Genomic DNA, 26,961 nt, shown 5'->3' with positions numbered 1-26,961 from the left:
ACACACACACACACACACACACACACACACATGCACGCACACCCACGCACACACACACATGCACTGACTACTGTCGATCCGTATTATACTGTGTGTTTGTGTGTGCACGTTCATCATTGTGTGTGTTTCTAATTTATTCCAGCCGTTTTCATCTATTACTGTTGAATTGACAGGTGTAGAGTTACTAGAACTCTGCGCAACACATTCCCCCCCTAATTACTCTTTTTATCACACGCTTGACCTTACATTTAAACCTAATCCATTTGATCTTTACCCTTGACCCAAATCCAACTCCTAAACAAACCCAAAAGTTCCCTGCAATTTCTTGTTAAATTGTGACCTGACCTGAGACTGCAGGCTGCAGCACTCTATAAACTCTAACCCAAACCCCATTTTCATTAAAAAAAATCCTAAAAACAGCATAACCTGGAGAAAAAAAGAGAAAGGAAATTGCTAAAACAAAACCCCACCAATTAAAGCCCCCAGGGTGCCAAAAGAAATGAAGCAGAACCCAAACCAATCAGGTCAGCCCAAATCATGTTTGATTGAAGAATTAAAGCCCTTCCCTGAACCATGCAGCAGCTTATTTTATAGTTTAGTCATGTACTGTTATAATACCTATTACTCAAAACTCCAATAATACAGTGTCCCAGTTAAAGTACTGCATACATTTAGTCCATAAAAGGTTGGTAATAGCGTCGAAAATTTGTGCTAATGTGTATCCTTGGATGTTTTTCCCTCATCTTTCGAACTTTGTTTGGACATGTAGAAACATTAATGTAGAACTACTACAGGCTCCTACAACACAATGATATGTCGCTCTCTTCATGTGTTTTCTGTATTTTGTCTTTTCACCTCTGTGGCATCTGGTTGGCAGCTCTCGAAGCTGAGCAGGCCAACAGGAAACAGAACAAGCAGAACACAGCCAAACCCCTGAGGGAAAGGAGGAAAGTCTGGGCGATGGATAGCTACAGTAGAGAGCATGGGACATTTGGGAGAGAGAGAGATAGACTAAGATAAAATTAACCAAAAATATACTGAACTATACTGATGAATTTGGTTAATACCTACCCCCAGCAATCTGAGACATCATAAATGAATCTGTTGGATGGACTTGGAGTCTGCTACAGGAACTTACAGAGGCAGCGAGTTGGTAAAGTGCAGCTGGTAACAAATGGTCTTTATGGGGGTGTGCTGGCCATATAATTAGGTGTTTTTACCATCACAGACTTCCTTCCACGTGGGCTTCAACCAATGCTACAAGTATAAGTGGCTCCAGGGCAAGACCATTAAAAAAGGAGTGACTTTGTTCCCGTTTGACTTCACACAAGTCTGCTTATCAAATGGAATTCCCCCCTCAGTTGATCTTACACTATCATCACATTTTCTGGGTTTTTCTTTTTGTGGATGATTCCCTTAGACAGCTCTCAATGTTGTACTTACTGCGCTGTATGTCCCAGATTGCCTCTCGTCAAACCTCTGAGATTGTCAGAGGAAGTTGCTGAGGTTTTTGGTTTAGGCCTTGGATGTAATAAGAAAACTACATACCATGTCCCAAGTCCCTGAAAGTTGTTTACTGGTCACTTGTGGTGGAGTCAGTCTAAAGAAATACTGTTGATTTTGGGACTCAACACCCAAACAAATCCTTCTCTCCCATCAGTGCTCCTTCAGAAGGTTAGCATGTGCCAGATTTAGCGTGACCTCTGGCTTCCGCTGCCTTTCTCTACATAAATCCATGGCCTTTCCCCTGTCCTGTACACAAGCACGAACAGAATAGTGTTGTGTGGCTCCGAGTGCATTTTGTTTGTTTCCCTTTTACAGAGACAGGGCTGTGTAGGAACTTTGTATGAACTACGTATAACTTTTTTTTAGCTCACACAGAGGGGACAGCTAGCGGACTGTAGGGATATTTGGTGAATTTTACCATTTTTTTTTTAGATTAGAGTCGCCCTTAAACGTGTTTCATGGGTGCCTGGGTAACTCACCTGGTAGAACAGGCGCCCATAGAGGTTTACTCCTCGACGTAGCGGCCGCAGGTTCAACTCCACCCTGTGGCCCTTTCCTGCATGTCATTCCCCCTCTCTCTCCCCTTTCATGTTTTCAGCTGTCCTATATAAATAAATGCCCAAAAAATAATCTTAAAAAACATTTTTCATGCTCCTTGCATTCAGCCCGGTCAGGGCAGTCTGGATGGCGATATGACGCAAATGCGGCCTGGGCGCCAAGAGTCTGCGGAGGGTCTGCCCACCGAGCCGCGCACCTTCAACATTTTTGTAACACCACATTGCAAAAATTGGCTACAGAGGAGAGGAAGTCCGTTCTTTGAGCCGCTGTGACTGATGCTCTGACCGCTTTGACCGCTCAGTATGAATGACCAGACGGTTCGTGCTGCCCATACGTGCCGTCCGCAGCACCCTTTTTAGACGCCACCTTCAAGCCAAAAACTGTGCACATGCATGGGCCCACTGGAACTTTGGGCTGCTAGGCACCCAGGACTCCGATATTAGTTATGTCAATGTCTGCTGGATTCATTGCAAGTATGCCTGGAAAACAGCACCACATGTTTCAGACTGGATTGCTCCTCGAACTTACCAGGAACCACAGATGGGATGTTAAGTACAGTGAGTGACACACTTACTTTATTTCAGAAAAAAAAAGATCTGTATCTGTTTAACTTTTCCTGTATTACTCTTTTTCTTGTGCTTTTCTTTAACCTTCTTAGCCAGATTATCTTGACAGGGTCTTTTCCACAGAGAGACAGAGAGTCTGATGAGAACGGGTAAAATATGACAGCTTTATATAAATGACAGCAATATGACAGAGGCTTCTGCAGAGTGATTTAAGGACTACAGAGGGAGTTTCGGAGAGGTGATACGAATACTGTATATAGTTATTTTTGGCATGCCGATTTGGAAGGCATGGAACAAATTAAAGGAAAAGCAGTTGTTAACTGTCCAGAATCTGAGTCATGGACACAGTAGAGAGAGAGAGAGAGAGAGAGAGAGAGAGAGAGAGAGAGAGTTGACCTGAATTTCTGTTTGAGTGGTGACAGTTCCCTCATGCTCTCTGTAATAAAACTTCAGTCTCCAGTCTTGCCTCTCTTAAGTAAGAGTGATGAATGTTGAGTTTAAGGAGGGATGGAGGGGGAAGTAGGCTTACAGGAAGAAAAAAGCAAGACATGAAGGGGGGAAGGGAAGAAAGAAAGACTGACTTTTTATATTCTTTGATGAGAGAAGGGGGTAGAGGTGTGTGTGTGTGTGTGTGTGTGTGTGTGTGTGTGTGTGTGTGTGTGTGTAGAGAGAGAGAGAGAGAGAGAGAGAGAGAGAGAGAGAGAGAGAGAGAGAGAGAAAGAGAGAGAGAGAAAGAGAGAGGTTTCTCCTCAGTAGTTCGCTCTCTCAGTCTGACACCAGCAGCCGTTTTCCCCCTGCTCCGCTGTGCTAAAACTCCACCAGGTAAGAAAAGCGACCACACTCTGACACGATGTGACAACGACTTTATGACAATCCGTCTCACGGCCGACACTACTCTGCACAATAATCCTCCGGAGCCTTAAAAAAAAGAAAAATGAAAAAGAAAAAAAAAGAAGAAGGAACATCCAGCGGCGCATTAGCGTGCTTGTAGAGACGTGCAGCATTGAATAAGTTATTCACAAGACGCCAACTCAGCAGCAGCTTTTTCGAAAAGTTACCCCAAACAAACGGCGTTTATTGTGTCTGTGTTTGTGATTTGAGTTGTGTGCGTGCGCGTGTGTATATGTGTGTGTGCGTGTGCGTGCGTGCGTGCGTGCGTGTGTGTGTATATGAGATTTATCCGTACTGCAGTTGCATGCCAAAGTGATGCTCTGGCGTTGTAGACGTGGCTTCCTAAATGGGTTCATGATGACTGTTGCATGTGTGTTGCGGTTGGGTTATTATGTGGCAGTGAGTGTTCAGTTTATTAGCGGCGTGTTGTCATCATGATCATGGAGAAAATTGTGCACACACAGCTCTGGGGGGCAGCGGTGGGGATGTCGGTGCTGATGGGTTTTGGGTGAGGATCGGGTGAGGGTCGATGAGGTAACATGAGGTCACATTTGGCTTCTTCTCAGCTCCTGTCACACAGAGGTGTCAGGAATTTATCAGGTTACCTGAATGTCAACAGAACACCTACTCTACACACACTTTATGAAATTTGTTGTTTGGATAGGATCTGTTTTAATGTGTGTTGATATTGTACATTGTATTTTAATGACATGTAGCCAAACACACAGACATAGGCTACAGCAGGTATGATTGTTCATGCATGGAGAGTGACTGACTGTGTGGAAAGAAACAAACTAGATGTGTCAGAAATCAACAATCAAGGCAATGTCTAGCCTCAAATCACAGCATACAGAAAGAAATTATGGTCATATTGGGCTTATAAAACAAACACTGAACTGGATATGGGACTCAAAGATGCTGCTCAGTTTTACAGGCATCTCATTCTATGGGATTTCTTCTAAATACATCTATGGTATACCATAATGCATAAAGCAGCTAATTTCTTTCACATTCACCCAGGGCTGCAGGGCTACGATTATTTTCATTATTGATGAATCTGTTGATTGTTTTCTCAATTAATCGATTAGTTGTTGGTTTATAAAATGTCAGAAAACGGTGAAAAAAGTCGATCAGTGTTTGCCAACGCTCAAGAAAATGTCCGTCAATGTCTTGTTTCGTCCACAACTCAAATATATTCAGTTAACTGTCAGAGAGGAGTAAAGAAACTAGAAAATATTCACATTTAAGAACCCATTAAATGATTATAAAAATAGTTGGCGATTCATTTAAAAGTTAACAACTAATCAATTAAGTGATTCCTCTTTGCAGCTGTACACTCACCAACCGCAGTGCTGCACAGACACATTGCAGTCTAATGGCGTTTTTCCTTTAAATGGTACCTGCTCGACTCTACTCGCCTTTTTTGGTTTTCCATTACGAAAAAAAGTCCCTGCTACCTGCTAACAGGTACTTTTTTTAATATCACCTCCGTCGAGGTTCCGAGCGAGCTGAGGCGATACCAAAAGGTGACGTGAAAACCTGCAGACTACTGATTGGTCGGAGAGAATCATCACTAATCACTGCGTCATCATTGCTAGCGACAGACGGGGGGTGTCCTGAACAAACCCACCGTTTTTGCTGCCTCCAGCTTCTTTTGAGACAAAATTTGTCTTCTGGCTGTGGCAACAGCCACATGCCGAGAGTCAAAAACAACACACCTTTCGACGTTCTGTGTGTGTCGCGTTAGGTGACGGCAGTTTCCTGCGGCGTCGCTATGACGACTAGCCACGCTCACCTAATGCTTGAGGTGGTACTAAATCGAATCGAGCCGAGTAGAGTAGAGTCGAGCAGGTTCCATGTAATGGAAAAACGCCATAAGTTACATTGCAGCAGTCTTTGCTCCTAAGTCAGTATTGTTGAAACAATGACTTCTGCCACCAGTGTGGGTAGCTTTCAGGCACTTTGATGCACTGTTTCCCTTAACACTAGAACTGCCATGACGGTCATTTAGACCGTTTTGGATTTTTATAAGTGCAATAACTTTGCTGAATAAAAAACTTCAATCCTGCTGGTACCTGACTTTTCCTAAAAGTGTCTGTATTTTCATAAAATAAAATAAAAAAAGGTTTTTAAAATAAATTACCGTATTTTCCGGACTATAAGTCGCTCTGGAATTTAAGTCGCATCAGTCAAAAAATGTGTCATGAAGAGGAAAAAAACATATATAAGTCGCACTGGACTATAAGTCGCATTTATTTAGAAATTTATTTCACAAAATCCAAGACCAAGAACAGACATTTAATCTGGAAAGGCAAGTTATTAAACTACACAACAGCACATAGAACAAGGGGCTGAATACGGTAGGTGTAGGTATGTTAACGTAACGTAACTGCACTGTTGACGAGCCTCTCCCAGCAGCACGTTGTTCAAGCACCCATCTGTGGACTCCTTCCTCCAGCTCTGGCCATCTGGATTTCAGCGCGCGACTAGCTTTCTTTGTTTTCTTCATTGCAGTAAGACTAACCTTTTCACCAGTCCCTCACAAGTTTCTCACTCACTCCAAACTTTCGTTCTGCAGCTCGATTACCGTTTTCGGCTGCGTATTTTACTACCTGCCGTCGCCTGCAGTTTATTTTCTCAGCTTCAGCCGACTGAACGTCCAGGGGGAAAGCCAAAACGTCCTGACGGAAGCTGCTGGACCCACAGCGCACGCAAAGCGCAACATTGAAGATGCGCTCACGGCCTTCGTGTGTCTATTCGATAATGGCATGCTGAAGCACATCAGGGACTGCACTGTGGCTGAGGCCCATCAGCGCAGTGGTGACAGCTCCTGGGACCTGACAGTGGCTGAACTAAAAGCATTTATAGCCCTGCTGTATATGAGCGGGGCAAAGGGTGCAAAAAACATCGATTTGGACAGTCTGTGGTAGGAAAAATGGGGCTTCCCCTTTTTTACAGAAACAATGGCCAGAAACAGCCTGGTGTCGACATTACAATTGATGAGCAGCTGTTCCCCACCAAGGCCCAGTGCAAATGTATTCAGTACATGGGGAACAAGCCTGATAAATTTGGCATCAAATTTTGGTTGGCTGCGGATGTGCAGTCCAAATATATGCTGAACGGGGCTCCGTATCTGGGTAAAGAGGAGTCACAGAGCAGAGGTCAGCTCATGGGAGTGTGCCGACACTGGCGGAGCCATTTCTGCGGAAGGGAAGAAGCATTCCAACTGATAATTTCTTCACCTCCCTAAAACTGGCCACTGCCTTACAGGCCTAAAAGACCAGCCTGGTTGGCACCCTGTGTGCAAACGTGAGCAGGCAGAGCTGTTCAGCACAAAGGTGCTGAAATGTGCTTACCGGGGAAAGCAGAGAAAAAATGTGTGCATTCTGAGCTCAGTGCACACAAGTGTGGGGATAACAGATGGGCCGAAGGCAAAGCCTGAGTCGGTGACTTATTATAATAACACAAAATACGGTGTAGATGGTTTGGATCAGATGGCGAAGGCGTACTCCGTGAAAGGCGGTACACGAAGATGGCCAGTGGCTGTATTTTATAACATCCTCGACCTGGCTGGAATAAAGTCCTATACAAGGAGTGCACCAGCAGCAAGATATCAAGAAGGAAGTTTTTGCTGCAGTTGGCAGAGGAGCCGTGAGCCGAGTTTATGGAGGGGAAAAGGGCAGCAGCGCACGGTCCCGGTCAGCAACGACAGCTACCACCACAGCAGGCACAAAAACACAGGCAGTGCCAGGTGAGGCGGAGCTGCAATCAGACGCAAACCCGTCTGTGGCAATTGTGTCAAAAGAAGAGATGTCACCTGTGTTGACTGCGTTTAAAAAGCCAAATGTACACACGTGTATTTGTAAGTAGGCCTAATTGTTTCACGGTTCGTTCTTGGCTTTTTTTGTTATCAGCTCGGTTCCAGCTTTTTCGATTATCCTATTTTCTGTGTAATTTGTGTTAGAAATGTGTTTAAAAATATAAACTTAATGTTTAAAACAATGTAAATTTATACGGTTTACCATGATTTCATTGATACATGTGTGATAACTAACTTAAATGTTTGAATTAAACTTTCATTAAATACATCCTAACACAATAAATGCATTAATCTCGCAATTTGGTATTTATCCTATTTAATTATAAAGTTTAGACTCTCCCGGTCAGAGATTCCAAATCCGTGCCTGATTAGGCCTACTACTCAAATGTATAATTAAACTCATTGAAATGTACATTTTGGTGTTATTTCGTCGTTTTTCTTAAGATATCCTATCACAATACATGCATTAATATCACAATTAGGTATTTCTCATGAGAGATTTTAGAGTTTGGAATCTGGCGGTCAAAATGACAGCTCACGGCAGTTCTAGTAGTTATGGAATTCTGGCACTTAACTAGTGTTAAGACCTTCATGCGTAAGTGAGTAGAAACATATCCTCTGACATCTGGCTGACAAAGGGAAGCAGATTCAGATAATAACTGTTATGATTATATTTTATCAGTTGTTAAAAAATATCCAGTCGTTTCGTTCTCTCATAGTCATGCTCCATCTATCATCACAAATCCAGTTACCATGCATCCATCACTGTAAAAACCCCTGGGAATATCTCCGTTATCGCTCTCATCTTTCTCTCCTCTGCATGTTTATTGGTTTTTCTCTCTCTCATCTGTATTTTTTGTTTTGTTTCTCTTCTCCGTCTTGCTTTTCAGAGGATTTGTGTTTGACATGTGTGGATTTCTGAGGCTAAACGTAAGAATGTATGGCATAAAAACAGATGAGACAGAAAAGTGGGAGTAGGAGAGATAGAAAGTGGGAAGCTGAGATATACTCACAGACTGACAGAAAAAGACACAAAGAAAGGAATGATAGAAAAAGATGGAGAACGGAGTAGAAAGACAGCTAGGATTTATCTGGTGATTGTTTTGGCTCATTGTTTTGGTTGCATGGTCATCAAATTCCATTCTCATCAACTATGTTTCCCACAGAACTCTGCAGCTGTTTTCAGCAAATAAACTCTAATAAACCCACTGTACACTGCCTGCCCAGCACCAAACAGACAACAAGACTGGCTGGTGAACATAGTGCAGCATCTAGCATCTAAAGACTTTCTCGCAGGAGATGGTGAAACCAAAACAGAGCTTCAAAGGAATGAATATTGGAATTACATTTGTCAGGTAATCAATTTGGCATTGCATATCTGTGAATAGGCAACCGCTTGCTAATTTGTCATTCATTAAAACTTTATGATACAGTAATGTGTTTTAATATGTATTTTCTTTTAGCCCCTGTGTGGCCAAAAAATGAATAAATACAGCCTTAATGATTTCATTTGGTTATTTTCTAATGTTAGTCTTTGTATCAAAAGAGCTGTCAATCAATATGGGCGAGATGAAAGGTTGTGATTCTGTGTTTTGAAATTTTTGTTGTGAGACTGATTTACATTACATGTCGATCACTGATTACATCTTCAAATATATACACTTAAACCTGCATTAACTGACTTTTTGGCCACTTGGGGGCAGCGGAAACAAGCTGCTGTGAACACATCACTGACATGTTATCAAGTTTATAAAGCTTATAAAGGCTATTTACTGTACACATGCAGCAGTCAGCAACAATAGTAGGCCTATTCATATGTTTCTGTACACCTATGGTGAATTTATGTCCAATATCCCCTTAGCTAGATTTTTGGTCTTCTCTAGATCCTGAGGGAAATATCGGGCTCTTCAGCTGCTAAATGCTCCACTTTGTCTGTTTGCTGTTCAGTCAGGGTTATGGTTACAGTGAATTTTTAGAGCTTATTCGCTGCCTGCTGTGACCAAAAACAAAGCTAGAAGAGCGGTTAGACAGAACAAAAACAGAAAAGTTGTACAGCTGGAAAATGCATAATGTGATCATGATTTGGGGTTTTATGAGTACAACTGACCAATTTCACATACAAGTAATTATAAGAATGAATAGTATAATGTTAATTATAGCCATTTTAATAAAACATTACAATCATACCATCAAAGCAAAGTCTATACATCTAGTAGGATGCTGCTTAGCCAGTTGGGTTTTATGCCACATCATGGTCTTGTGTGACTCAGTGGGTTGCAGGTTCCAACCCCCCCCCATGATTATTCATAAGGCACTATGGGTTAAAGGATCATCCTGGTGCCATATGTTTTGTCTTATGTTCTGTTATAGTTATGCAGAATAATAATTGTCTTTTTAAATATTAGATATAAATTCAACAAAGTCCCATTGTGTGTGTGGATCTGGACCAACAGAGGGGGTGTGCCAAGAGCAACAGGTTCGGCAGCACATATTGTCCTTGGAAATGTATGTGAAAGGGTTTGAACTCATGTGGAGAGAATCAAAACGCCGCTGATGTTTTCACAACCAATCAAGTGCAGGTGTGTATGTGTAAATGTATGGAAGAACACATAACTCCCTCCTTTTTTTTCTTTTTTTTTTCCAAATCTATAGATTTCCTCCTGGGTTTATATTTCTGAATCCAAGTCCTCTGAATCCAATATGACAACTCTTGAGTCAAAAGACAAACTGTCATCTGTGGCTTTGACTTTCATACCATGTTTTTTTATGTACTTAAAAGTTAAAGGGAAAACATCCCCTCAGATATGGATATTGCGACGTGTCATCAGTCTGTGATGTCCACTTATGCCAGGAGTTACTTAGCGCTGAATTGTATTGGAATTCCCCGTTTCCAGAAACCTTTCAACAGCTGCCAGAGATTAGGTGTGAAGGACTTCTGTTAATCAAAGATGAACATTTTGATAGCTAGCTAACTAAGTTGTGAACACTTGGACATATCCATGACTTTGGCTGCACCCCTTATTAAACTCAAAACATGTCTTTGCTGCATTGTATTCTGGTCTATTGAGACACCTGATGCTGGAGAAAATGGTCTTGCTTTACATTACATACGTACATTTTGAATTTTACACTGAATTTCTCTTTGTTTGATTGTTGTACATTACTGAAAAAAAATCATGCGCCCATGAGAAGTGCGTTCCATTTACCTCGGAACTCGGAGGCCGAAGCTGGGAATGACGTCACACCTGAGTTGAATGCGTTCCATTTTCAAGTCAGATTTTCATTGATTTCATTAGCTCTAGCCAGGTTAGCCATTGTTAGCAATGCCGGTTTATAAAAACACAATATGCTCTTTTTTGTGCATACAAACAGCATAACAACATGTCCACAGATTGAAGATGGACAGCACTGTGTGTACGACTGATTTTGTGACACATATAAGACAGAAGTGCTAATAACTGTTTGTTACTACAGCTTTCACAACTGTTGATGCATAAAGCAGCCATGTTGGATTTGGACCTCGGGGTACTCGGTGGTTGTCTGAGTTCCAAGCTCAGGAATCCGAGGTCAGGGCAGGGGGCTTGTTTCTGACTTTGACCTCGGAAAATCTGACATTGAGCACAAATGGAACGCACTAAAAACCCTCTAACTCTAGCTCTTGGTTAGTTATCAACTGGGATAACTGGGATGTGGAAAATACACCACCAAACAACAAAACTGACCCAAAGATATTGGTTTTGGGATTTAGCTAGCTTGTTGCAGAAGTTATTTTGGAGAAGAGAGGAAGCAAGAGCCTCATTATAAAAAAGAATGTAAGTCTATTATGTGATGGCTTTTAGGGTCACATGGATCCATAAGTGTTCCTTTGCTCTGACTTCGGTCATACAGTCACAACAGACCTTCAACTCCACCTACATATAACTGTTCCACTCTCCTTCCTTTCTGTTTCATTCCACTCCCAGGTTGTGACAGCCATGTTGGTGGTGTGTTTAAGGCTGCTTTTGCTCCTCCCCCTGGTTTGCTGTGTCCCCTCCCCCTCCAGACCTCCTTCCAGACTCTGTAGACGGTGCTGCGACCACCTGGAGCCTCCAGCTACCACGGGACAATATCAGCTGCCTGAGGTCCGCACTGTCATCAACATGACCATCCTCAAAGGTACCAGAGAGGGGCGATTCCAGGATTTTTGAAGTGGGGTGACATTATTAATTACACTTGTTTTCATTTTGAAAAATTGTATATAATAATACAACACATATTTTCTATAGGCTCAGTCTGCCTTTAAAAAACAAAAACAATTTCAGTGCTGGTTCCATTATACCTGAATTTTGGATAGTCATCATTAATTGGTCATGTGACGAAGGGCTGGGGAAACTGGTAGAACAGGCAGCCAAGTGACAGTACTCTGATCCAATGGAAATACCAATTGTCAGATTGACAGCACTCTAGCCCAATGAATTGGGAGGGGGGGGGGCAATCATATTTCAGGGGTGAGTCGTAATTGACTGGTACTTCCCGTCCGTTTCCAGTTTGTCTTCTAATTTCTGCGGGATGTAACATGGGAAGTCCACCATTGTCATGTATTTGTCTGTGCTTTAAGCAACAATTCAGTGTTGCAGTTGCATGTTCATTCACCATAAACCATCCCTCCTCAAATATCTGTGTTGCTATCTCCCTGCTTCAAGCTTCATTTCCTTAATCAGATCTGAGCTTCTGCTTTTCCAGATGGCAGTGTGTCTGGCAAGGCGACTTTTTAATCAGAAGAGTAATCATGTATGTTATAATGGAACAGTGCTGCTGAAGGGTAACCATGCATTGATGGCTAAATAGAGTTGAAACAACAAATTAGTCTTTAAAAAGGAAATTAGACACTCCACTAAAATGACCTTTTTTTAATTTTTTTTTTTTGAAGGAACCAGATTGCCAAATAACAGAATTTAATTGCTTTTATGTCTTTCATAGAAAATGCATATCAACAAATGAATTTATGTTAGCTCTGAAGTAAAGGAAATGTAAGGAAGAATGACATTTTACTTGACAAAATATATCTCCAAGGCAAAAAGTAGAGTATCTGCAATCTGGATTATATATGATTGGATATTATTATTTTTTTGACCGGAACATTTTTAACGAACGTGGTAGGGTCAAAGCATTGCCTTTTTCAGTCGAACATCTATCTACAAACCACATAAAAACCCAACCACAAGATTAGACAGAATATCATTTTGACCTGGCCTGTGGAACCGTGTGGACCTGATAAGACCTCTATGTTATACATTGATTGATTGACTGAATTCCCCACACTCCCAGTGAGCCCTGTTACAATCAAAACTGAGACAGCTTGTATGAGATGATAATTATGTGTTTCGGCATTTGTGTGGCATTATTTGTATGTGCAAGTGTGTGTTTAAGTCTGGTGGAAACACAAAGAGATAGAAAAAAACTGACTAGAGAAAAGGGATTTACTGTAAGATACAAGGATTTTATGATATCCAAAAGTGCACAGTCACAGCTAGAGAGGGATTTGCGAGAACATGTGTATCTAATATCAGAGCCTTTGCGGCCAACTCAACCAGAGCGGTCCAAACGATTTGTCATCACACTTTTTCTGCTTAATAACCGAACATGCCAAGTCTATTCTGACCCACGATCAATCCCCGAAACCAGTCCAACTGCTGAACCATGAAAAGAACAATATTTTTTCTCTCTGTCTTGTCACACACCAATGCATTATCATAAACGGGTTTCTATGATAAACACTTCGTATGATATCTTAGGGAATTAAGCGACCGCCGACCAGTCACTTGACGGTGAAGTTAAGTTTAGTCACAAAAACTTGACTATCATGTGACGACGTGACAGTTAAGTTTAGGCACCAAAACGACTAGTTAAGATTAGAAAAAAGTGTGTGGTTCTGGTTAAAACAACTTGTTCCCTTAAGTAGTACTCCCCGGACACGAACACTCGTTTCCTGGGTGAAAGTCTTTTGTTTTCCACTTTACTTCTTCTGGGACACAAACTCTGCTCCCCCACTTAAAAGCCCTGTGTTTTGGGGTTAGGTTTAAGGTCAGGCTTTGTTCAAAGTCTTTGATAACATGGATGGAAAATGAAAAAAGGGCCTTTAATTTGAGAAAAAAAAGGTTATAACCTCGATTTTTGAGAGCTTTCGAGCCCTGAGGCTGATGAGTTGTATTTGAGTCTTGAATTGTTACTCTGCAATGAAACCATATACAGTGTTAGTGTATTGCAGCCGTGCAATGAGGAAGATCCCAACAGATGCTTTCACCTGGCACTGAACTTGCTTATGTGGCGGAAAACACACATACATGCACAAACCCACAGGAACATAGTCACACAAATCATGCACAAAGGCACACACTAAGCTTTGGGCAATTGTGCTGTTGCAATGCACACAAATAATACACACAAACAAACAGTCCTTTTTCTTCTGTGTGTTGCTATGACTCACTCACTGGAAAACAGTAAAGCCTGATTTGCTGTGTGTATGTGTGTGTGTGTGTGTGTGTGTGTGTGTGTGTGTGTGTGTGTGTGTGTGTGCGCGTGAGAGAGAGCGTGAGAGAGAGCGTGAGAGGGAGCGTGAGCGGTTGGGTTTCCTCTGCGAAAGCTGCGGTGATTGGATTTAAACAGTGTGACCCAAAATCAGTCAGTCAGCCAATCTCAATTTTTAGAGTGCAGTCAGCCACATTTCTCAAAAGAAACCAGAAGCCACAGTCATTGAATAAGGCGATTCTGCACCCACACAGTTTTGACATCACATCTATGTTCACAGGATTAAATTATATTTTACACAGCATTAAAATATTCAGAAGGTTCAGAAGGTCGGCTTAAGTACAGTTGAGTTACAAAATGCACACTCTTATATTGGGTTTGAGATTTTTCCCTTTGTCGTCTGTAAGCTTACGAGTACAAGCTCAGCACAGACTTCCGGATGTTATGCTATCCCGTTAGCATTGCTATTCTAAAATATTATGATTTGATACAATGTAGTGCTTTTTTGTGATTTATGGTCTCTTTCTTTCAATGATGTTCTAGACCTTGCAGAACAGTTCATTATTTTAATAATGTTCAATGAACAACTTCTGGGTCACGGTCAACTTACACATAGGTTACTTATGTATAATATGCCCTGTATGTAAATTGGATAGTATATGAACTGTACATAAATACAGGTTTTGTTATTTAAAATGTTTAGGGTTGTCGCCTTTCTCCTTCCTCAGTGTTTACTGTGTCCCATATTTCGTTTGTTTGAGTGAGGGGAGCAGTTGCATTGTGGGGAAGGGCAGAAAATCACCAGCTCAATTAAAAGCAAATGAGGCAGGTTGATGGTGAGCCAGAAAAGTAACTTACAACATTTCCTTGGAAATGTACTCCTGGAGTTAATCAAGCATTACACATATAGATATCTTAACAGTGTATGAGTATCTAAAAGTGGAATATTTTTTTGGAATATTCAAAGAGAAAGAAAGGTCAGAATGTCACATGGGCATGAGTTTGTTTTTTGATTTCAGGACCAAGGATCAGTCCCATATATAGCCATCTAGTGTAGAGGTGCTGCTAAGCTGCTGTTTGTGGACACTTCTTTAACTCTCTTCAGGGCTCTTTGTGTGGACACTGGTCACAGCTGGACAGATAATTGTACATCTGTCCAGAGGATCACTGGTGTTTACCTCAGGGCTCCAGGAAGCGAGGGCAGCGGTTCTTCCTGTGTGGTTTACCCAACCCAGAGGTGTTTAACGTCTGATCCAGACAGCAGAGCAGAGATTTCTTTAAAAACGTATACAACTGTCACCAACAACCAGGGTGCAATTTGTGAAAAAATGCAGAGGTTTTTTTTTTGGATCATGCACAACAAAACATGCAAGAATGAAATCCCCCTGTCAATACCATGGATATAGAGCCACTCGGCCAGCCATGTCAAAACACTAATTTATGAACTTCAATATCCAATGGAAAATAATCTCATTCCTTCCTCGGGAGTGTTTTAACCACAATCTTTTTTCCTAAACTTAACTAGTTGTTTTATTGTCTACATTTATTTGTCATCGCCACATGACGCTAACTTTTTCTGGTTAAACTCAAGTACATGGCCCCTGAATGGACCGTCATCTGGCGGTGCCTGTACCCAGCTCGCAGTCACCTATTGGCGACTAAACAACTGCCGCTGGTAGCCGGCGTCCCAGAGCTCTGTAGCGGCTAAACACAACCAGGAAACGGCAGCTCGGATTTTATCGTTCTATGTGTTCACATTACAGCGCTTTACTTATTTTAAAGTGCTCATATTATGCTCATTTTCAGGTTCATAATTGGATTTAGAGGTTATATCAGAATAGGTTAACATGGTTTAATTTTCAAAAAACACTATTTTTTGTTTTGCTGCAGCTCCTCTTTTCACCCTGTGTGTTGAGCTCTCTGTTTTAGATACAGAGTGAGGCATCGCACTTCTATTCCATCTTTGTTGGGAGTCGCACATGTGCAGTAGCTAGGTAAGGACTACTAGCCAGTCAGAAGCAGAGTATGAGGGCGTGCCACTCTAGCAGCTAGGCGAGCATTATAACGTGTGTTACAAAGTGACGCACGTTCGTCACGGAAGTAAAGGCTGGACTACAATAGAGCTGTTTGGAGCAGTTTGTGAACAGTGTTTTCTGTTGGAGATGGTAAGTCCCTTTGGGGTGGACTTTGGGCTTTTTCACTTTGTAAACCTATAACGTGCACAAAAAAAGATATATAACACAATAAAGGAAAGGGAAAACGCCAAAAAGCATAATATGAGCACTTTAAAATACTTATATTTTAGGCATATAATATGGTCTATTGGTGAAGTAGCATTGATTACTTTGAGGGGGAAGGGGGGTGGGGGGGGGGGTTACATTTTGTCCCCACCGGGGATACAAATAATTCTGCAGAGGCAGGGATATGTAGACCATAAAGGGGGAAATCCCACGTATCCCCCTCGGCAAATCGCACCCTGCTAACAACTACTTTACCGGTAGGCTGTTTTGTTTCTCAGTTTTTTTACCCTCTGTTTATCATTGAAGGGGTGTTTGCTTAGCTCACAGGCCTTTTTCAATGCAGCTGCTCCAAACTGACATGGAGATGGAGCTAATAAAGTCCAATAAGCAGTGTCACTTGATTTTAAAGCCAATAGTTTTTTGTGTGCTTGAAACAATAACAAACACTCATTTACATTTCAGTCAGGAGTGGTGACAGGAGGACTACATTAGGTCATTAATCATTTTCAGAGCTTGCTGTCAAACGTCACAAGAGGTCCAGTCCTGTTTTCAGCTGTGTGTAGGGAAATGTAACTGCAGATTTTAAAAAAACTGTTTAGAGATGCATGGTTTTCACTGACTGGGAAGCGATGATTACACCCTGATGACCATAAAGAATATCTTACAATAGGAAATACAGTAGTGGGCAGGGCTTTAAATTAACTTTTTGGATGACCAGCCAACATTGCTAGTAGATGTTTAAAGTTACCAGCCAATCAGACTTTCCACTAGCCACATGTTTTAGTTTTTATCCTTACTAATTTAACTACTTAATTCCAGCTCCTCTGGTTTGTTTCATGCCATTGCGTTCGTCTTCTCCGTTTCAGCGTATAGCTCGTAATAGATACCACACGCGCTAAGCACGTATAGCCAACAGTTATATGACACGTCACAACATAGTGTTCATGGGAAATGTAGGATTAGTACTACAAGCAGTGTTGCCAGTGAAAGATTACCGTTCCAAACCAAAACGCACACAAACAGGGGCGCTGCCATGAATTTTGGGCCCCATGACAAAAAATCTAATTGGGCCCCCTCTGCGCAGCTGTTGTCACCACATCTCTAGGACCTAACTGTCCCATCAAAAGCTTTACATAACTCTAATTAAAGGCTTGCAACTGTCTTGCTTCTTGTAGTTCAATACTAGTACTAGGACAATATTTATTTTTGTAATTAATGTGTTTGAATTTCTGTCATTAATAAATATTTCATTTTATTTTTTGTAATGGTAAAAAGAGCAAGAGAGACAGAGAAATCCCCACAGACTCCGTGCAATGATGCTAACTGGCATGTCACAGACTATAGGCTACCCACCTTTCTTGGTGAAAAACTGGGTTACAGTTTGACACCCTTTCCTTTGTCTTTCCTCTCTCTCTTTTCTCTCTTTCCTTTTTTGAAAACCAGATTTTGATTTAACGTTTCTTGGTAACACTGTGGTCACTGTAGTTCTGGCGCATCTACTGACTGCAACTAAACACCGTCACTGAGTGCGCTAAGGCAGGACCAAACCATTTCATGCAGATACAGGGGGGTGGTCGGTCAATATGGATGTTTACTTTTTGGTCAATGGGGATATTTAACTTTTACTGCCAAAAACAAGTAAAAACAAAGAGATCATTCATTTTATTATTATATTTGAAATATATATACTGAATGATGATTCAGTTACCTATTTTTACCTATTTTTTGGGTCCCCGGTCAGTCATGGGCCCTTGGAATTGTCCTAACTTTTCCCCCCTATACGGCGCCCCTGCACACAAAACCGCCCACATTTCTTGGTGGAAAACATACCAATCTGGTAACACTGACTTGTTTTCTGCAGCATGCCGGTTTAAACAGACGCATTGTTGTTGTTTGCTTTATTCATCACCGGCCAAATTGCCTAGTAACTTTACAATGTTACCCGGCAAACTTTATTTTTACCCGTATTTGGTGGGTTGGCGGGTGTCAATTTAAAGCCCTGGCAGTGGGACTAGCTGTTTTGTATTTCATAGACTTATAGCCTTTCATTTAAATCAAACTTTAATTGTGTTGTATAAAGGTAAAGGGAAATTCATTGAGGTGAACCATCTTAACTCACTGAGTCCGGGGGGCAATCTTGCCCGACATTGGCTGTTTAAGCGCCTGTTTTACTGTAAAGCTATCCTATGAAACTAAACGACCTATGTAAGGTATCAATTGGTCTCCAAAGTATATTGTAGTGAGACAATTTTCCTTTCAGACAAAATATTAAAAAAATTGCATAAACATTAGAACAAAGCATAAACAACAGAAGAACTTTCTTTTTGTATGCCCTTTGGTATCGCAAAATCTTCCCTTTTGCAGAAATAAATTATGCAAATGTTATTGCAGTTCCTACTGGTCCTCAGTAGAAGTATATAAAGGTCATAGATTAGGCTACATAAAAACTGCTTATGAGTCAGCATTTTAAAACTCCTGTCACGGTCGATGTGAAAGCTTTGCAACAATTTGTTTCCATTTCTGGATTTGTTACCGTCATAAATGACAATAAACGCTCAACGGCATTGTGTGCATGTCAAAATGAACTGATTGGTTTTGTCTTTTCTCAGTAAAAGCTGCATTATAGCCAATTGGGGACAAAATAATGTAGTCTGCCTGGACCAGCCTTGACTGTTAATGGGCACAATGATGACTAATTTCCATCTCAACTGACAAACTATTATCTCAAAAAGCAACATCTTATTCTTCTTTTATGTAAAAACATCTAATACAAGCTAAAATATTAATATTTTCCTATTAACATCCAAAGTAAAAAGTGGTGGAAGAAGTACTCAGATCCTTTCCTTACTAGTGCAAAATGTTTGAAATATTTAAAGCAAAACTACTTTCCCAATCTGTTGTGTATTTTATAATCTTATTAGATGTAAAGTCTTAATCTGTAAAGTGAGTGTAGTGAAGTATGATATTTCCCTCTGAAATGGAGTAGAAGTAGGAAGTAGCAAGTGAAGAGTACTTAAAATTAAAAAAACTAAAGTACAGTACTTAGTTAATGTACTTAGTTACTTTCCACCACTGAAGTTAAATAAAAAAAGGAAGAATATTCTTCTGATTTTTTCCGTCTGTTTTTCTGCTTGTTCACGCAGGTGATAAAGGAGACAGAGGCGACAAGGGTACACCTGGCAAACCTGGCTTAGAGGGACCCCCCGGCGTCCGAGGACCCATGGGCTCTAAAGGCACCAAAGGCCAGGCGGGCGCCCCTGGAGACGCCTGCAAGATCCCTCACTCCTCCTTCTCGGTGGGACGCCGCAAGTCCCTGCACAGCGTGGACTACTACCAGGCGCTGGTGTTCGACACGGTGTTCGTCAACCTCCACGGCCACTTCAACATGTTCAAAGGCAAGTTCTACTGCTACGTGCCGGGGATCTACTTCTTCAACATTAACATCCACACCTGGAACTTTAAGGAGACCTACCTCCACCTGATGCACAACGACAAGGAGCAGGTGATCCTGTATGCTCAGCCCAGTGAGAGGTCCATCATGCAGAGCCAGAGTGTCATGATGGACCTGGCTCTGAATGACGAGGTCTGGGTGCGACTCTACAAGAGGGAGAGGGAGAACGCCATTTACAGTGATGACGTGGATGTTTACATCACCTTCAATGGATACCTCTTAGCACCTAGCATCCAGTAAAAAAATAAATAAAATAAAATAAAATAAAGGGAAGGGAGTAGGGCTGGGTACCGAATTCAATACTTTTTAGGCACCGACCGAATTGCCTCTTAAGTATCGAGTTTCGAAAAATGCCTCGTCATTCAATACCCAATTTCAATATCTCATCAGCGTCAGTGAGCCAATCAGCATGCCGCATGGTTCTACCAAGATTTAATAATGTTGGTGATTTCTAAGGGCTGTCTAACGTCGTATAGAGACACGCCGTAAAAACTCTACGTTACACAGAGACAGGCTCACGTAGTAGAAGCTGAAAAATAAATAAAAAGATCTGTGCCATAATGTGTAATGTTTTAATTTATTTTTGTTTTATGAAATTAGTATTGAAAAAAGTATAGTTTACGAACCGGTATCAAAGTCACGATATTGGGTTTCGGTACCAATATTGAATATGTTTGAACGATACCCAGCCCTAGAAGGGAGGGAATAACGTGAGGAGTGGCAGAATCTTTGGGTTGGATTTTTTTGGTCTGTTTGCGATGGATACTCTTCATGCCAAGAAAGTAAACAGAGGAGACTGAACTCAACTAAACAGAGGACATTACAAGTTTGGTGCTTATTAAAAAAAAAAAAAGCTGTTCAGCTTGGAGAGGAATATACTGCGCTTTCTTAAATAGGGACTGCCCAAAAAATATTAGTATCAAAAGGAACAATAAAAAAGAGACAGGTAGCACAGCACACAATTAGGAAGAATTGTTTACTTCCTTTGCACTAGAAATACACTTTTGTACAAAGTCAATTATTTTTCCTACTTCTGTGCTGTGCTACTTTTCCTCTCCACTCATTTCAGGGACGTTGTGTATAAACACAAGTTATGTATATCACGTATCAGGAATCCTGCATCTGTGCAATCAGTTATGTATTAGTGCTATGAACACAGAGGTTAAAATGTGTTCGGACGGACTGCTGTCCATACCTTTAACAAATGTCTTTGTGCCTTTCAGAAGAACACTTAGCTTTAAAGGTTTAGTTCACCCAAATTGAAAAAAATCATTGGTCTACTCATCCCTTATGGTGTCTCACACACTTACCGTAGGTACTGCAAGACATGTATCCACCTAGTGTGCCCTATCTGTAGAGTATTTCACAGGTCCACTCGATTCTAAGAAACTGAGGACGTTTTCACACCTGTAGTTTGTTTGCTTTGGTCCGAATCAGTTGGTGAGTTTGTAAACTTGGAGCGATTTGCCCTCGGTTCGGTTTGGTTTGGTTTCACACCTGGAAAAATCCAAGCGTACCAAAATGCTTCATTACAAATCACGCAAGAACATCCACTCCTCTTATTGGTCGGATGTGTCTGGGGGGGCGGGAGCAAGAAAGTAAATACAGGAAGAAGGTCCTGTCTACTAATGCATATTTCTTGCATCTCCATGGTCAAACCAGCTCATTTCATTAAAATGATCGGACATTGTTTCTCGAGAGACGTTACTACGTCTGATCTGGTCACATTGACTGCTGGTGTCTGTCTCCAATTTTAGCGGCAGCTGATTTGACGGAAGGCAAACTTGACCGCAGTCTATTTCTGTGATAGAAACACTGCAAGCTCTGCTGCATCGCAGATTGCTAAACACACCTGACTACAGGAGACATTAGCTCAGACTTGCGGAGTATGTATAGTTGGTGCGGTTCGAGTACAGATCACGTTCTCACCACAAATGAACCGCTCCAGAGTTCGAATGAAAGCGTATTGAGACCACCTCTTCAAGCAGGTCTCGGTACTCTTGTTTGGTCCGTTTTTGGTGTGCACCAGAGTTCGATTGCCGCGTTCTCACCTGCCCAAACGGACCGCACCTGCAGGGCAAACAAACTCTAGTTCGATTCAACCGAACTAAACAAGGCAGGTGTGAAAGCACCCTGAGACTCAACCCCGGTCCATGTGGAGAACATAATTTAGGAAGTCAGTGTCCTATGTAAATAAAATATGCTAAAACAATTTTTGATTTGATTCACAATTTTTAAATTGATTAGAAAATCGTCTTCAGTTAACATAAGATTTTCAATGATTTCTATAGATTAGTCTTTGGAACTCTGGAATTAGTTTCTATGATTTCACATTTGTTCCAAGGACATACATTGATAGCGCATCATGCTGCTGCTGATGTAGGCCGTTCAGGTTTTATTTTAGGGTTAAAAAAACCAGATACATTACATTTTTACAGTCTAAAACAAACAATTGATCCTCACTATATCATCTAAACTGTTGTTCTCCTGGTGCATCACAGGTGTGTAATGTCATGGCTAATGACAAGTCAGATACTGCCCCCCATGTGCAAACAAATCTGAGCCCCGAATCTCTTCCTACATACATCCTAAACTACCAAAATAAAAGACTTCCCTATAGAGATGAACGTTATATTGGTTGTGGTGCTCAAAGCAATGCATCATTCCAGAAACAGTGAGGTGTTGGGTGGGGGGGGCGCCCAGATAGCTCAGTTGGTAGAGCGGCGCCCATATATAGAGGTTTACACCTCGACGCAACGGGCCAGGGTTGGACTCCGACCTGCAGCCCTTTGCTACATGTCATTCCCCCCTCTCTCTCCCCTTTCATTTCTTCAGCTGTCCTGTCAATAAAGGTCTAAAAATGCCCAAAAAAATAATCTTTGGGACTGCTTACTTCTGAATAAATAGTACCAATGAAAACAGTCAAACCTCTAAAAAAACAAACAACAACCTTTAAATTAAATTAAAAGGATCTGCCTAGCTAGGGTTAGGAGGGGGAAATCTTTTTTCTTGTAATTTTGGTGAACTCACCCTAAAAATATCCCAACATATCAGAATTAAAAATAAAGGTGCTTTATATCCAAATGCAGGAATGCATTGGGGGTTTTAATGATCAAACATGATGTATTCCTACAGAAACTTCAAACTGCAGAGCAGTTTATGTAAATAGCTGTATAATATCTGTCTTTATAGCCTGCTAAATCTGTGCTACCACTCATGCTGTTAAGGCTGAACTGTGTATGTGTGTTTGTATTTGTAAACCGTATTTCACTTATTCATTAACAAAGTATCTCTTTGTTCTGTGTCACTGAGCAACAAAAAGACACTTGATTATGAAAAATTAAACCTTTTCAGAATGAAAAAGTGTAATCAGAAGCCTGTATATTCAAATGTCAAAATGTCTTCTTTTTTTTCTCTTTTTTTTTTTTTTTTACTACAAAGCACATGCACATTATTTCTTACATATTATCTCATTTCTGCAGGGTAATGTTCCTTTTTTTTTTTTTTTTTTTTTTTTTTTACAAATAATACCATCCAGTGACTTGGCTCACAATTCAACCACCCAATCCTATGAGGGAAATGCTATTTGACATGTAACCCCAAAAATGGTCCAACTCTCTTAAAATAAACTAGCAGGCAAAACTCCATCTCTAAGTCTCAGAGACAGTGGATCAAGGGTGTCTGCAGCATGCCAGCTCCATCTGTTTGTCCATATCTCTCCCATTAGCTGTAATGCATCCTCAGGGAGGCTTTGCTAGAGGAAAGGCAGACTGCAGCATTGTAAATACTTTAAGCTTTGAGTGGAGATCTGAAAAGCTTTATAGGGACACAGGACATCTAAACAGCTTCCTGGATCATCAGTCCAGACTAGAGAAGGCTGTTCCAACATGCACAGTAGACAAGCTGTTAGTTAAATGAGCACTGGTTGATTTAATTTAACCTAGTTCAGGTTTGTCTAACTTAGTTTTGGTATTTAAGATATAGAATATTTCAACAAGTCATTTTTTAACACGGTCACATAGGTTGTTTGTTCCTACCCTGTAATACGACACATAGGTAATATAACGTAAATATAGGTTGTACAGTCTCGAATATTTACAAAAATATGAAATAAGTGTGAGGAAATGAATACGTGTGAGGAAGTATAAATTGACTAAATGTGACAAAAACCACTTCACATCCAAAGCAACGCAGTGGAGTCCAAAATGATAGGAAACAACAGCAACAAAAATGTATTAAGGATACATGAACAAGATAAATTAAAACTAAACAAATGACAAAAACACCAAGTGTGTGGCCAAACCCTTTAAAATATTCATGCTCACTCTGTTTTTGCCATTAAAAATAACATGCTGCACTTGAACTAAACACACTCCCAGTCTTTTGCAGCGATGAGCCCATTTAGTTGAACTTTTACAAGAATGTTGAAAACAACAAGCCAGTTGAGGCTGTTTCACTTAACCCTGTTAAACAATAAACAATCAAGTGGCGTAAAATCTCTTTCACTTATCTCTGCTGAGTATAAAACACTTGCTAACAAAGTGGATGGAAGGATATGAGCACAGGCATGGTTTCTCACATGCATTTCAGAATCAGAAACTGGTTTATTGCCAGGTATTTGCCCATACTAGGAATTTGTCTTGGTGATTTGGTGCATAACAATAAACACAGTGCAAAGTCAGGAGACATAATATGAAATAAAATAAAGACAATAGAAATACGAAAAAATATAAGAAACACAAAAATATATCTGTTTCAATGCTCAGTCTGTGCATTGGGATCAGTGGGGGATGCACAGATATATACTATATCTGCATGTATACAGTATGTACTATTTACTTGTGCAAGCAACTTAGCTAGTTCCCTTCCCCAAAACAACTCAATTACAGTAAGTGCATTGACAGGAACAAGCGCTTGATGTAATCAGAAATTTAAGTTGCTCTCAAACACTACACTTCAGTATAAGTGCCTAGTTTAAAATTGAACATAGTTAGCTTTGTAAAGATAGATGTCATGGCAGGGCTGTTGTATTGGATTGCATAAGATTGTACAGGTGTACCTAATAATGTGGCCACTGAGTGTAGATGGCCTCTCATTCCCACATTCAGCTGTAAGCAATTCTGACAATAGAGCCTTGTGTTTTGACAGGTTGTAAGCAACACTAGAGGCCTCAGCTGCACGTGTGCGGTGGTGAAGATTTAAAGCTATAGTGCGTAGTTTCTGTCTCCCCTATGAGGAATTCTAAGTAATGACAAACAAAACCGTCGGCGCGTCCACATGATACAAGCCTTCCGTGATCGTGCACTACCCCCCCACCCCTCCTCCACACAGTTGCTAGTCGCCAAGGAGGACAATGATGATTTAAAAAATATGATGGCCTCTTCAGAAAAGGTATTCACTCGAGTTTCTGCGAGCGAAAGTCGCCGGACGACACTAGTTTCTCAGCAGAGCCATACTGAGGAATACAGAGAGTTTTGTGGCGCTGATAGTCTTAATTAGCTTTGTAGCAACTCATTTTGCAATGGCTTTGCATTGACGTTCGTTAATATCAAAAAGTTACGCACTAAAACTTTAAGCAATTCATATCTTTTTAATGCTCTTTGATATAATATAATATAATTTTGCTCTGGTCTCAAAACTTCTCGCCAAAGGACTACATTTGGAAATTAGAAATGTTGATTAATGTGCGTTGCCCTGATAAATAAATAAATGAAGTAAATAGATGAAAATAATGAGCTTTCACTTTAGCTTGCAATTAGTAAATGAGTAATGTTTCCTGAAATAACCATTGTTCCCACAAGACAGCATGCAAAAATTTAGCATGTCACACCCCCCCCCCCCCTCTCTCTCTCTCTCTCTCTCTCTCTCTCTCTCTCTCTCTCTCTCTCTCTCTCCCTGTTTCCAGTCTGCCTCTTCACTGTCAACTATACCAGAAAGGTGAATATGCCCCCCCAAAAAAAATAAAAAGATGAAGGAAGCATAGAAATCATATCAGCCAACAAACATGAAAAACATTAAAACATGACTCACTCCTCTACTGTGTGCCAATAACCTTGCACCAACTGTTTCTTCTTCCTCCAGTCCATATATTAAATCAACTTCTACAACTACACAGGACTAAAGTGCAACACTCTCTATTCTTGATACTGACAGACCACCTGGAAAAAGGTTGAGAGGCTAAAGGCTGAAGACTAGACCTGGATAACAAGAGCCACCTGTGAAGCAAAGTAAAGTCACTTTTGGATGTAGTAAAACAAAAAAGGGAGCATAACCTATGATCTTTTCTAATAATATTCCTTTGTAAAAAAAAGTTAATAGATGTGTCACAAGATTTATAGCTCAGTAGATACTGTCCGCATCAGCAGTCAAAGTATCAATACTATGTAAGCACTGTGGCATTTTGCATTCCAGCGTCTCTGTAGTTCTGCAGTTATGTAAATGATCAAGCAAGAAGGGAAATTGGAGGGTGGAGTTGGCAGGGCGGAGGGAAAGGTTGTGATCAATGTTATGAGACTATGAAGACAGGTTAAAGACTTTTATTTAGGTTGGGGAGTTTGAAGGCTGAGCCCCGAGGCTAACAGCTGTTTTCAGGGCTGACTGGAGTGAAGCCTGTTTTCCCGTAGATTAGAAACAGGAATCAGGGTAGAGTGCCGAGGCGGTGCTGTCCTAATTACAACCACATGACCTCTGACCACACTCATCTGTCAGAGGGAGACAGAACTGAGGGGTAGACGGAGGGAGAAAAGAGCACGGGGGATAAGAAAGAGAAAAACAGGTATAGGAGCAAATGAGCAGCTGGGATTTATGTAAAGAGAAAATAATGAAACTGGAAGTTGAATGAAAATATGTAGAGCAGATCAAAAGGTGCAAATCAGTTTCCAACAGTTCCTTAAAATCACAAAATTACAACTCTTTAAAACAGAAAACCCAAAGATATAAATCTAAAAAATCAACAGTTTCTTGATCTACAATCCCCTACTGCTGCATAAATAGAGCAGACAGGAAGGCATGCTGGGAGAGAGCCAACTAAGCTTTCATATACCCTCCAAAGTAAGCAACATCATTTCTGAGTGTTGGAGAGTTATACCCCTTTTTAATGGCGTGTATATATAACAGTGTGTGCGTGTGTGTGTGTGTGTGTGTGTGTGTGTGTGTGTGTGTGTGTGTGTGTGTGTGTGTGTGTGTGTGTGCGTGTGTTACCTAATGGAGACACATTGAGGTCATTCATTGAGTTTTATGTTGGCACCAGTCTGCAGCTGTTTTTTTTCTTCTCTTTCTTGCTTCACAATTGACAGTAAGCAGTGCTTTTTTGCGCCTGTTAGATAGAAGTAAAGGATTTACCCAAATGTATATATACAACGGGCCAAGACAATTATAAATAGCAAGAAACACAGTCAAGATGCATGACATTAAAACATGACA

The 26,961-nt window shown here is 40.9% G+C and overlaps 1 protein-coding gene across 2 annotated transcripts; it reads left to right on the top strand.

The window, feature by feature from the left end:
• The first annotated feature begins 3,137 nt into the window (after positions 1 to 3,137).
• Positions 3,138 to 23,067, top strand: c1qtnf6b (C1q and TNF related 6b). 2 transcript variants are annotated; one of them, XM_078274784.1, is made up of 4 exons: positions 3,138 to 3,452; positions 8,508 to 8,696; positions 11,304 to 11,496; positions 19,232 to 23,067. In XM_078274784.1, the coding sequence occupies exons 3-4, from the start codon at positions 11,316 to 11,318 to the stop codon at positions 19,777 to 19,779; spliced, it is 729 nt and encodes a 242-aa protein (XP_078130910.1). In that variant the 5' UTR covers positions 3,138 to 3,452; positions 8,508 to 8,696; positions 11,304 to 11,315; the 3' UTR covers positions 19,780 to 23,067. The 2 variants fall into 2 exon arrangements, with proteins under 2 accessions (XP_078130910.1, XP_078130902.1); XM_078274776.1 differs by lacking the exon at positions 8,508 to 8,696 and having other exon boundaries at positions 3,139 to 3,452.
• The last annotated feature ends 3,894 nt before the right edge of the window (positions 23,068 to 26,961 follow it).

This window comes from Sander vitreus, chromosome 2, assembly GCF_031162955.1.
Source record: "Sander vitreus isolate 19-12246 chromosome 2, sanVit1, whole genome shotgun sequence".
In the NCBI taxonomy this organism is placed as follows: domain Eukaryota; kingdom Metazoa; phylum Chordata; class Actinopteri; order Perciformes; family Percidae; genus Sander; species Sander vitreus.
This window is presented reverse-complemented; position numbering and strand designations above follow the sequence as displayed.

What these genes read in the sequence shown, in the direction of transcription:
- c1qtnf6b (XM_078274784.1), top strand. Translation starts at nt 11,316, where the DNA reads ATGTTGGTGGTGTGTTTAAGGCTGCTTTTGCTCCTCCCCCTGGTTTGC. An exon ending in CAACATGACCATCCTCAAAG is followed by an intron (nt 11,497 to 19,231) that starts GTACCAGAGAGG and finishes TTGTTCACGCAG; the next exon opens with GTGATAAAGGAGACAGAGGC.